The 12,616-nt window shown below is 40.8% G+C and overlaps 1 protein-coding gene across 8 annotated transcripts in view; it reads left to right on the plus strand.

Annotated features, from left to right (window-relative positions):
- Window positions 1–12,616, plus strand: part of WNK1 (WNK lysine deficient protein kinase 1) — a 97,177-nt gene that overhangs the window by 61,473 nt on the left and 23,088 nt on the right. For 5 of the 8 annotated variants that reach the window (XM_042889912.1, XM_042889914.1, XM_042889915.1 and 2 more), the window contains exons 9-19: window positions 3,392–3,463; window positions 4,089–4,238; window positions 5,290–5,763; window positions 6,915–7,196; window positions 7,329–7,382; window positions 7,870–7,961; window positions 8,577–8,739; window positions 9,215–9,331; window positions 11,136–11,309; window positions 12,092–12,143; window positions 12,310–12,450. In XM_042889912.1, the coding sequence (XP_042745846.1) occupies window positions 3,392–3,463; window positions 4,089–4,238; window positions 5,290–5,763; window positions 6,915–7,196; window positions 7,329–7,382; window positions 7,870–7,961; window positions 8,577–8,739; window positions 9,215–9,331; window positions 11,136–11,309; window positions 12,092–12,143; window positions 12,310–12,450 (1,771 nt within the window). The remainder of the gene's footprint in view (window positions 1–3,391; window positions 3,464–4,088; window positions 4,239–5,289; window positions 5,764–6,914; window positions 7,197–7,328; window positions 7,383–7,869; window positions 7,962–8,576; window positions 8,740–9,214; window positions 9,332–11,135; window positions 11,310–12,091; window positions 12,144–12,309; window positions 12,451–12,616) is intronic. The other 3 variants (XM_042889913.1, XM_042889919.1, XM_042889920.1) reach the window with 3 other exon arrangements.

The following is a 12,616-nucleotide window of genomic DNA, read 5'->3' on the forward strand; positions in this document are numbered from 1 at the left end:
TGGACACCAGAGGCATTGGTTATGCTGGGCACGACATCTCATAGAGTCGCTGGAGAGCCTCTGCATGTGCAAGTTAACCCTGTGTTTGAGCCAGCTCCTGTACACAGTGACTATAGATCTGGACCAACACCTCCAGAGGATGCTCACTACAGAATGCATCCAGAAGCTGTATATTTGGTGGGCATGCACTATCCGTCACAGGTATCGGAGCAGTATGATCAAGTAGCTTATAACTCACACGTGACTGAACAACATTTGAAGCAGGTTTCTGACTCAAAGCATGTGCAAGGTGGTCCTCCACAAAGCTCTGTGTTTGACTATCAATCGGGGCAAGCATTCCTGGCAAGACATGTTCAGAACTTGAGGCTGGATGCTGGGTTGAGTCCCCTATCCAGTCCATTATCCAGTGTTTCAGCTCCTCTGAGTGCAGATCCTGCTCAGATGACGTTCCATCAGGTATTTGTTCCTCATTCTGCCCCAGCTGTGCTCTCTCACAGCGGTGATGGCAGAACAAGCTGTGTTTTTGAGTTCCATGTGCACACACCGAGTTCTGCTCCGGCAGAAGGGGCGGCTTTACCCCAGCGGGTCTACAGAAGTCGCCGGGGCTCAATGGAGACCAGTCAAGAGGAATCCACTCAAGGCATAGGGTTGCATGGTCGGCTTCAGCCCGTGACAGAGGAACGTTATAACTATCTTGGTCCTGATTTAGCAGGTCCCAGAGGGGGTTCTGCCAGTCGGAGCTGGCCAGAAGGAAGCCCAGAATACTCCAGTGATTCCTCACAGCTGACTTCCTCTGACACTGGCGATTTCCAGTCTCCTCCCCCTACAGGGGGACCATCTGCTTTTGGTTCAGACTTCTCATTGCCCATTGTTCAGCTGCCTCAGAAGGTATTGCAAGAGTCGCAGCTCTTCATCTGCTTCCCACAGGGAGCCTCAACTCAGCAGGCCTTGTCCACCTCGCTTTCATCAGGACCACCTGCACACTATCCTCAGGTTACAGGAGAAAATCCTTCCAGAATTTCTCTGCTTTTTGTAAATCATACTTTGCACTTAAAGAGGAGCCTTGCTCTTATTTAGAACCACATGGAGCAAGTATCTTAGCATTCATGGGGGTGTCTTTTCATTAAGTCAGTGGTCTACTAGGATCTCTTTAACTTAACAGGTTACAGTTAAAGGATGAGGCATCAGCAACCCCTCAGTCTATGTTCAGCTTTGGGTGATGTATTGGTACGGCTTTTGTGTTAAGAGTAACAAAAGTTCAGTGTTCTTTCGGATCAGATGCTGTTTTGGAAAGAGATAGCTGAAGTACTAAATTGGCTTCTCAACAATGGGTTTAATGAAATGAATCTTCCACGCAGTTTGTATTGGTCGTGTTACTAACACTTGCTTTGTGCTTCTATTCCTGTTCCTCAGCTGTTTGATGAGAATGTTATTTGAAGATTTCTATCAATAATGTTTCATTGGACAACAGGTTAACTCCGTGACTCTTGAAAGCTGAAAGCGATTTTTCTAGGTTTGAGGGAAGGAAGTGGGAAGAGAGGAATTAAGGGCAGTATATATACATGTAAATGGGTTTGGAAGTGCCCTTGCACTATCAAAGAAACCGAGCAAGCTGAGTAGTTAACTAGTGGCACAAATGATTCTTAATATAGGCTTTGCTTCCTTATAATCCTAGAATGTGGTGTCTTTTTTAAAAAGCAAAATCTGAGGCATGGAGTTTAGCTGGAGATATGTTCTGTTGGTGTATGATAAATGCCATTGCAGTTTTCAGTCTAGTATCCTTCAGTTTGTACACCATGAATGTGAGGTGTACATGTATATTGTATCTGTGCTTGTATTCTGAAACTCATGAGAAGATGGTTTCCTTTTTTTTTTTTGTGAAAAGAGAGGCTTTACTTTAAGTAAACATCTCTTACTCCCTCACTCTTTCTGTTTTTGAAATTAAGAATTCGAATACTCCAGCTATTAAGCTATAAGCAACATTGTTATTCCTCTAGAAGAAAGAGAGCCTTTTTTGCTTTATTGTGGTAAGATCAAGAATTAAATACTTAAATCTTTCCATATAGGATGCTGTTGGTTTTGTTTTTTTTTTAAGCTGAAACAGCTTAATCACTGATGCAATAAATAGTGATTTCTGTTGTTTAGGAGAACTTGCGGAGTGAAACTGCAGTGCAGGAAATTTGAAAGTTACTTGGAGATTGTTTCTCCATAAACATCTTTTGCTAAACTTCAGGTGATTTGTGATGGGTGAAAAAGACATCTGGAAATCATAAGAAGGGATTCAGATTATTTTTACAGAATGTAAGTTCCAGAAGCTGTTATCTAATTCATTGGAAGATCGGCATGTGAAGTCTCAAACTCAGTCAATACGAAGAGAGATTATTTCAATGGACACATTTGTATTCTAACTAATAAGGGCCTCAAAGCTTCTAAAACAACAAAGAAAAAACGGTTCTTTTCATTGACACTGTTCTTTCCTTAAAATAATACATTTTAGAGAAAATTTTTCCTAATAAGCTTCTGCAAGCAGAATATGCAAACCATTTAGAAATTTTAATAGATATTTCTGATATGATACCTATGCTCCAGATGTTTCTTATAAAGGCCATTAGTTTACAGGTGGTGCGTGCTCAGGGAGCTTAGTGGAGATCTTTGTCCAACTGTCTCCAAGATCTAACCAAAGAATGTTGGTCACAAAAACAGTGGTGAAAATCCATTCCATTTTCTTTTGCATCTTTCACATTCATTTGTATGCCACTCATCCATTTTTTTTTTTTTTTTGTTGCTTATTCATTCGGATTTCTGTCTTAGCTAGAACATGGCCCCAGATTCCTCTATATCTATCCTTGGCTGATAGCTGGTCTGGAAATGATTTTTAATTAGGATTTTGATAAGCCTCTCTAAAGAAACAGTTTATATGTATTGAGTGTTTTGTTATTGGTATGTATATTTTTGATCTTTATAATCAGCTTTATTTTTTTCTAGCTTATTTTATCCTCTTCACTTAACTGTTCAGAACACTTGTAAAGGTAAATTTTAATGCCTGTATTTCCAGTTACCATACATACCAAGGCATCCTGTTCTTAACGCATCATCAGTAGAGGAAGAAGCTGGTAGGCTGGTCTGTGTCATTTTGAGGGGCATTGGGAATGCAAAAACTTTGCTTTTTTGAAGGACTTAAAATGGATTTTGGTGCTTTTCCAGCTTGCACTACTTTGTTCTGGTTTTTGTAGTGGAATTTGGCCAAATAAACTGCTAGTCTAAAAAGAACGGCTAGAAACGATTAGAAACAGATCACTCCAGGCAGAAATTATTTTAACTGCCTGCTGCAGAGCCGCGTGGTTTTTTATTTTTCTTTTAAAGCTGACCCTTGGTCTTTTTTTTCCTATAGACACAAGTACAAGGCCAGTCAGCCTCAAGTAGTACATCGGTACCGTCTCAGCCTGCCCAACACACTCAGCAGGTACGATCATTTTTTAAACTTGGGCGTAAAATATTTTCAGCAGAGAAATTTGATGACTTCTTAAAGAGCTTTCCCTGTCCACTCTTCAATCCATAGTTTTGGATAAAAGAGGAATCCTCTGGTTCTCTCATAGTCTAACATGCTACAAGATTACCTTATTGAAATTTATTTTTAGGATCATGTTCATGCTGCTTCTCATGTGACTGTCTTCCTAGCCCAACCTGACTTTGCATGAGAGGTGCCATTCAAGGAAAGACATGTCAGGATCTGAGAGTTAGATTGTCGATTGTGTAGACAGGCAGACCCCGTTCTGATGAGCTCTTCCAACTTGAAATAGTATCTTCTGCAGCGTCCTCTTCTCTTAATTGCCTGAAGTCCCTATGTGGAATCTGTATTCTTGTTCTCACTGTTGAAGCTAAAATCCTGTTGCAATACTTGGTGCTGATAGTGGAGCTGTGTTACTAATACTAAGAAGTAATTACTAAAGATTAATTCACTCAGTATGTTCAGAAGATCCACTAATATCACTTAGGAGGGAATAAAAGTCAAAACTTAAATAGATAGGCTTTTAAAACTTCCTCTGTGGGGTGTTACAAATAGCTTCTGCATCTTTTCCCTACTGTAGAATGCCCAGCAGCCAGCTTCTTCTCAACAACCCGGACAATACCAGCTGCAGCAGCCATCAGTTTCTAGTGGTGCCACTCCCACACAAACTGTCTCTCAAACTCAGACTTCACAGGTTATGCCAATGCCTCAGGCAGCAGCAGGGACACAGGTAAGCCATATTTTTCTTATCAGTACAGCATACCTCACACCTGGCAAATTCAATATGCTGCTACTTTCACTTTTGTCATCTTTTCTAATGGTTCCAAAACATTCATCCAGATAGTAGTATTCTCAGGATACTGCAACTGTCAATTTTGCTGGAAAATATGTATTGGAAACACTTTCTTTCACACATGGCAGTCATGAGTAATTTGTTTGAGGGAAGGATAGCACTTCCATCCTCTAAGGTCTTTAAACAGTCAAAGTATCGTGAAGCATATTGATGAATGGATTACTATGAATGCGTTTTCAGGAACTTGTCATTTCTCTGCTTCCCATAGAATGTACATCTTCTGCACCATTGTGTGTAAAACACATGTTCACATATTTAGGTAGTGAACCATAAGGACTGCCTTTTCCACTCTTGTCATCTCTCTTACTCAGCTCTTCTCCTTTACTGCCTGATCAAGAAGCTTCTGTTACTGAGTATTACTTCATTTTGGCTCATATCTCTATCTTGAACATGTGAGCCTTGTTTTTGTTTTTGAAATTGTTTTGTTGCTTGTTCATCTTAACTGTCTCTCCAGTTGCATCATTTGCTGGCTTTAATTGACATATCCCCTGCCATTCTCTGAATGCTGGCACAGTGGCTTTTCATTCTCCATTCCTTAGTCCCCATACCCAAAGCTGACAGATTTGTGGAAACGTTTGCACTTCTTTCCTGTAAGAAGGCAGGCTTGGCTCTGGGGACAGAATTGAGGGGAATTGGATTCTGTTTGTGTACAAGTCAGTGCTTTAGGGTATTCCGATGTTGCTCTTTCACCCTCTGTGGGGGTCTATTTCAAGAGCCTGTGAAGTCCTTCAAGGGAAGTGTTGCGAAGTGAGGACCTTTTGGAACTCCAGCCAACTTCCCAGCCACTCTGCCAACTGTGCTCCCCACCCACTTTAACAGAGTGCTATAACTTGAATAATTCTTTCTTTGACTAATGCATAAAAATTCTGCTTTCTGCAACCCTGCTTAAAAACCGAAAAATCTATCTCTATTTTCTTTACCTCCCCAGCTTCCTGTTTCCCAACCAGTGTCGATCATCCAAGGCGAACCTCAATTACCTGTTGCAGCACCTTCTCTCCCTCAACCTTCAGTTGCCCCATCAGTCCCTATTGGTTCTCACTTTCTGCCCGTGGGACAACCCTTGCCAACTTCCATTGTCCCCCAGTTCTCAGTCTCTCAGTTGCCCGTCGCAGCTCCTCATGTGTCAGTGGCTCAGCCAGGTTTCCAGTCACTGCCAATTTCAATGGCAGGCGGCATGAATCAGCCATTGCTCACGCTGGCAACATCTGCTGCGACATCCGCTGTCCCTGTAGGATCAACTGTTGTCCCTAGCCAGCTTCCCACGCTGATGCAGCCTGTGGCTCAGTTGCCCAGCCAGGTTCTCCCGCAGCTCCTGCAGCCAGCTGTCCAGTCCATGGGATTGCCAGTCAGCATTGGACAAGCTGCTGATGCTTCACTTCCTGCTGGAGATGCTCTTTACCAGGTATTGTTGCAAGCCAGCAGAGCTCTTCCCCTCCGACTTTCACCTCTTCCTCTAAGGTACCAGCTCAGAACTGTGTGCCTGGGCCAACTCACTTCTCATAAGAGAGCCACAAGGCCATGGAGATGAATTCTGTTTTGTGGTAAAAGTCCTTTTTAAGGAGGGAGGAGAAAAAGTGTCTTCTAGTCACCTTGTGATTTTTTTTTTTTTCCTCTCATTTGGCAGTGGAGTTTGTCTAAAATGACAAGTGTAGTGCAGGACTTTTGTCAGCTGCTGTGTAAAGGACAATAGCTATGTATCTAAGAGATCTGCCAACTTGAATTAAATTAAAAAAAAAAAAAAGTCCCAAAACATTGTGATTTAAAAACTCATATGGGTTGTGTTTGGGAAAGATAATCTGTGGCAGCATATTCAGCAATGTCAGTATTTTATTCCAATTTGGGGAAGGGACGTGGGGAGGTGTGGACTTGGATTTTCTGGAAATAAGTTGGGCAACAAGGATCTTGAACGAGAAGTAAGTATATGATGCAAGTTATGAAATGCTAGACTGATCGGCAAGGACTGCTTTGGCTACTTTGTGCAATCATTGTCACAGCAATATGAGTAGTGACAAAAATAGTGACTTGGCATATAGTTGTTCTTCTAAAGTAGAGTCACTGAGACAATGTAGAGTGCTGCAGAATAGAAACTATGTAGGAATTCATGCTTCTTGGTTCCCGGGTCGGTTCATCATGAGAGGACAGTAGACATGCAAGGTATTTACTCGTCTTGAGAATCAGCAACAGATGTATAATATGTTCTGAGCAGTTCAGCATAAAAATCCTTCAAACTCATTTCAAGCCACAGGTCTTAAAATATTAAGTCCAATAGGTAACTTGGGAGAGTTGGGAGGTGAAAATTGTTTTGCCTAAGGCTTGAAATTTTGAACGGGAATTTGCTTGTTGAAGCATAGTGACTTGCAAGCTGAGCTTTGGTTTCTTAATCAACAGCTATTCTGTGTGAAGATGGTCTTCAGAAGCACTTGAATAAGTACAGAAGGGAAAGGAAAGCAGTTAGAAGTTTCCCCTGAAACAGATATATGTATTTTTTTGTTTTGTTTTGTTTTCTTATCAGCTCTGGCATTCACTAACTTGACTCCCTTGTTTCTGTTACAGGGCTTCCCATCTCGGCTGCCACCTCAGTACCCAGGGGACTCAAATGTTGCACCTTCCTCTGCCGTGGCTTCTGTTAGCATTCCTTCTGCCATACTGTCCCCTCCCCTACCCACAGATGTAATGACTCAGCCAGGCTATATTGCTCCTGTTGTGCAGCCGTATGTGGAGCAGAACGTTTTAGTTCCTATGGGCAGCGTAGGAGGACAGGTTCAAGTGCCCCAGCCTACAGTGAGTTTAGCACAACAGGCCTCATCAGCCTCCTCGCAGCAGGCAGTTGTGGAGGTAACTATGTTGAACATAACAATGCATTTAGAGTCTTCAGATTATACAACAGTGAATGTGTGTGGGGAACTAATCCCTTCCATGCTTGTCTTCAGATGGAAATTAATGTTTCAAATAACCTTTTTCTTACAGCAGAATGTCATGCCAATGTGGGGACCTTGTTGCCACTGGCTGTTCTATTGGGAAGTGAGTGTACCTCTTACAGGCAAAAAACCTGTTAACACTTCACTTCTTGCTAGTACTGTAGAATATTTTGCCATATCAATGAAAAACTGCTACCGATAGCCTTTGAGATTCTCTCATTTTGCCCATTCCCTGCAGCACTGATGTTGCTAGGGAGAATTTGAATTGTCTTTGTGTTCTGCATTGGCTTGCCTTTTGCACATTCTGTTAGTAAGACTGTGGCTGCATGGCAAACTGTAGCAACGTGCATCTGTAGAAGGATGGCTGATTTTCTGCCCCACCCCTCCTCAGGATGATTATTTGCTTCACTGCAGTTTGCTTTTGAGCCTTGTAAATTAAAGCTCTCTAGATGCTAGCTAGCTGTTCAAAGTTCTAAAAAAGTAGTGCTTTTAGCTTTATAACTGATTTGAGTGAAATGATTGAAGACTAATGGGTGATTTCGAAAGGAATGGAGTTATCTAGAGTTCTTGATGTAGGTTTCTATCCATAGGGTACTCAAGGAGCCTCACAGACTGCTCCTTCAGAGTCTCTGCCATCAACGCAGCCTGCTCAGTCTACCCCTTTGGCTTCCTCTATGGATAGGTAAGCATGGTTTTCTTCTCACCAATCTACCAATCCGAATTTTAATTTCATGCAATAGACATAAAACTGTTAGAGAGTGTTCAAAGGACTGCTGTGGAAATGGAGATGGGTCTGGAGGGAAGGACACGTGAGGAACAGCAGGTTGGTTTTCTCAGCCTGGAGAAGAGGCTCATGGTGGCTGCAGCTTCTCACAGGGAATAGAGGGGCAGTACTTAGCTCTGCCCTCTGGTGACAGCAATAGGACCCAAGGGAATGGCATGGAGCTTTGTCAGGGGAGGGGTAGGTTGGGTGTTAGGTATACTAGAGGGCAGTGGGCATGGAATGGGCTGCCCAGGGCAGAGGGCACGGCCCCAAGTGCTGGAGTTCAAGAAGCTTTTGGACACTGCTCTCAGACATAGGGTTTGGATTTTGGGTGGTGCTCTGTGGAGCCAGGATTCAATGATCCTGATGGATCTCTTCCAACTCAGAATGTTCGGTGTTTATTCTTCTCCCGTACTTTGTGATGAACAGGCGTCCACTCCTATCCTGAAGAGAATGGTATCGGTAGGGCAAAACCATATTGTTGCAGATATAGAATGCATGAGTACTAATAGAAAGTTTTGTTTTCATTTTTAGTGCACATTCTGATGTTGCTTCAGGAATGAGTGATGGCAATGAGAATGTTCCAGCTTCTAGTGGGAGGCATGAAGGGAGGACTACCAAGCGTCATATGCGGAGGTCTGTCCGCAGTCGCTCTCGCCATGAGAAGACTGCTAGGCCGAAACTGAGAATTCTAAATGTGAGTGGTTTTGTTTTGTTTTAATTTGAAGTGACTGTTTAATACTGTTGCCACTTTGAGCATGCAGTCTGTCCACTGTATTTCTTCTGCTTCTCGTGTTAGTGTTCCAAAAGTCATAGTTAAGAGTTTTTCAGGATATTTCAGATGGCAGAATTAGCTTGCGTGGCCTCCAGTGTTTACACATACTATTTCTGAATGTTTGCTTTAATCTTATTAGTAAAGCTAAGCTAGTGACATATAAGTTAGAAAGGAACAAGGGAGCATTTGGAGCCCTAGAGAAAGGTGAGGGCAAGGTAAGCTTGGTCATATGAGTAATTGGCAAATCCTCAGAAAATGTTGCTGTACTGTTTATTAGTTTAGAAAAAGAGAATGTGTTTATCGTAGAGCAGTACTGTTGGTCTTTCTCTGTGGACTTTGAAGTACAAACATTACATTTTTATGCTTTTAATTTGAACTATTTTTTTTTTTGCTTTAGGTTTCAAATAAAGGTGACCGGGTAGTGGAATGCCAGCTAGAGACACACAATCGGAAAATGGTTACTTTCAAATTTGATTTGGATGGTGACAACCCTGAGGAAATAGCATCAATTATGGTAAGATGGATTTCAGAGGTGGAAAATTGAATCTGGCCTTAGTCACGGTAGTAATATAAGTAGTCTTATTTTCTCACTTGCTTTCTTTTGTGTAGCATGGCCTGCCTCCTTTTTTTCTGCACTCACTCAATAGGTACGTAAGCACAGTTAGAGACTGTCTGCACAGAGTATTATACAAAATTGACACTTAATATTACATGCTCAGTTCACAGGGAACACCTGAGTCAATTTTTTTATCCTAAAATGTCTTTTTTATCAATTGTATCTACTTTTGTTTTTTCACAGTCAATATTTTGGAAAAACTGCAGACAGCTTTCTGAAAGCACCAACTTAAATAGTTTGCTTTTTTTTTTTTTTTTTGAAGACCAAAACATTGTTAAGTCTTTACAATTCTGCTTAAGCATTGAGATTTTGCTGCTGTTCTTAACTGAAACAGCAAGATTTCCTCTTGAGGGAACTTCTTTCTGATTTCTGAAGATCAGGAATGACTGCTGCTTTTGACTAAATTGGTCAGTGCATCTCAAAGGAAAACAAACAAAGCAACCTCTCCATTCAACAGATAATGGTCAGGAAACAGAAGTGAACTTGTCATATACAGATATGTTTAAATGCAAGTACCATGAAGTGTGGAATAGAACCTCCCACCACTTTTTTTTTTAATTTAAAATTATATTCCTGAGCTGGTACAATCTGAGCAAAAATGAGATCACTTTGGTATTGCTGAAGTGGAGTGGAAAGTGGGTTGGAAGTTCATCCTGACACAAAGCACTATCTTTTCCCCAACTTGGGCACCTGTGTGGTGGTATTTATCTTTTAACTTGGAGAGACAGCAGAATAATGGCTGGATTCATATTTTTTCAGAAATAATCAAATTAGTAACACAGGAAGACTTTACCACAGAAGAGGAAGAATTTGGTTCTTGGCTATGTACGTGTATTGACATGTCAAATAAATGAAGTGTCACAGAAAGTATACATCTTACATTTCCTCATATGTAAAATGATCCTATGGAGGAATAAAACACTGTATTTGATAAAAGAACAGACAGTTGATGAGGAGTGCAAACAAAATAAGTGACCTGTGCTTTCACAGTGCAAGCAAATCATTTAAAGTATGCAACCAAACCTAGACAACTTAATCTAGAACTTTATGCCCATCAGGAGACGTAATTTTCTCCTGGGCTAGGCTGACAAACTAAGAACTGTTGTATAAATACTGAGTGTATTTGTTTAAGCTTATTTATTCCAATGTAAACAGCAGGATGTATTTTTACAAAGTAATACAGCATATTGAAACTAAATAGGCTGAACACACTTTCTCTTACCAGCTGGGGAACATAATTCTTGTGTTTATGTACTGCAGCAGCCAGACTTCTGGAAACTAGTGATGTATAGCCTCCATAGGGTAGAAATTCAGTATGATGTAGAAATAGAGTAGCACAGAATTTATCTTGCAATATAAAATTCTTGATTTTTTTATATTTACATCTTTCTTTTTTATGGTAGTAAATGAAGTTGCAAATTTTGAGTTTCACTGGGAAAGTCTGAAATATCAATCTGATGAAAATGACACAGAATGTTGTTCCACTGCAAAGAGCAGAGTAGGACAAATATTTCAGTGCTGGAGATAATTTCAGAAGCAAATGTTTTTTCTCCAGGATGTCATGAACTTTATCTTATGCATAAGAACAGTGGAAGGAGGGCAAACACAAACATAAGTTATATTATGGTTACTCAGTATTCAATATAGAGTTTTGAAATATTTCATATCAATTAAAAATCTTGCTGCTCTGTTCTCTTCACAGGTGCAGAATGAGTTTATTTTAGCAACTGAGAGAGACTCATTCGTGGAACAGGTACGAGAGATCATTGAGAAAGCAGATGAAATGCTGAGTGAGGATGTAAGTGTGGAGCCAGAAGGTGATCAGGGTTTGGAGAGTATGCAGACAAAAGACGATGGCTTCGTTCCAGGGTCACAGGTATGTAGAAGATGAATGGCCTTAGCTAATCATTTTTTCAGTTTTGGGTGTTATGGTTTTGCGTAGTGCTAGCAAGAAACTGAAATCTTTCATGAGAATAGCAAAGCTTAAAAACAAAATTAACAGGCAGAGCTTCAGATCAGGTTGAAAACAAAAAATTCATTTAGAGAACTAAATAACAAAAAGCGCCATTGCTTTTTGTCATGTTGTGACACTTTTAAAGCTGCTGAATCTCATAATAGAGTACTAGACAGATAGTCATAAATGCTGGGGCTTCCTGGGTTTGAAGTTGTGAGGCAGGATGCTAAAATCCCTAATCCTTTGTTATTCACTAAATCCCAGGAGACTGGACTCCAGGCCCTCTACTCAGTGAGCAACTAGGATTGGATGCATCAGTTAGAAAACAAAGGTTTTCAAGCTGGTTGCTGGGAATCACAAGGGGTGACATTTCCAGAATCTCTGCCTTATTTCTATCAAAAACTACTCCAAAACATCCATCCTCCGTTTACTTATCTGTGGGAAATTCATTTAAGGAAATGGGCTGGAGTGTTTAAGAAGAAGATGCTTAGATCTGTTTGTTACACTGATGGTCGCTGAACTGACAATCTATAAAACGCTATAGCTGACAGTTGCCTAGGCAGAATTTCACTGCTTTGATAATGGTGCTTGAGTCCATGGCACTGCTTAACTTAAATGCCCACATTTCAGTAAGCTAGCGTTTTAATACTATCGTGTGGGTTTCTGTTTCAGAATAGAACTTTAAATTTTATCTTACTTTACAGAAATTAGAGTTCAAACAGCCAGATCCTACATCTTCCATGCCACAAAGAATAGGTAAGTCTTTTGTGATTTTGTTTTTTTCAACAGTTACCTTTTTCGATTTCAGCGGATGGGTGCTGCCAGGTTTTTATTTTATATGATGGAGTTCACATTCCATATTGCAGGTTATGTATTTTGCTGCAGCTACGTATCACTAAATATCCAACTTCTTTCTGTTTAGGGGTTCCTCCTAGCTCCTTTACCCAGGTTGTCCATTCTGCGGGAAGACGGTTTATTGTCAGCCCTGTCCCTGAAAGTCGGTTAAAAGAACAGGGCTTTTTCACCTCTCCTGTTCCCGGGGGAAAAGAAACTTCAGATGTTGGTAAGTTATCTAAACTCTTAAATTCTGAAGGCTAAGAAATGCTATTCAAAACTGGAGTTAGTTTACCAAACTGGCAAGCTCCTTAGCACCCCTTAAGTATCTGGAAGTAGAGAAATGACTGTGCTGATAAGAAGTGATGATAATCTGGCTGATACTGTGTAGAATT

This window comes from Lagopus leucura, unplaced genomic scaffold (genome assembly GCF_019238085.1).
Source record: "Lagopus leucura isolate 7727_CA_CO unplaced genomic scaffold, USGS_WTPT01 Super-Scaffold_100159, whole genome shotgun sequence".
Classification (NCBI taxonomy): Eukaryota; Metazoa; Chordata; class Aves; order Galliformes; family Phasianidae; genus Lagopus; species Lagopus leucura.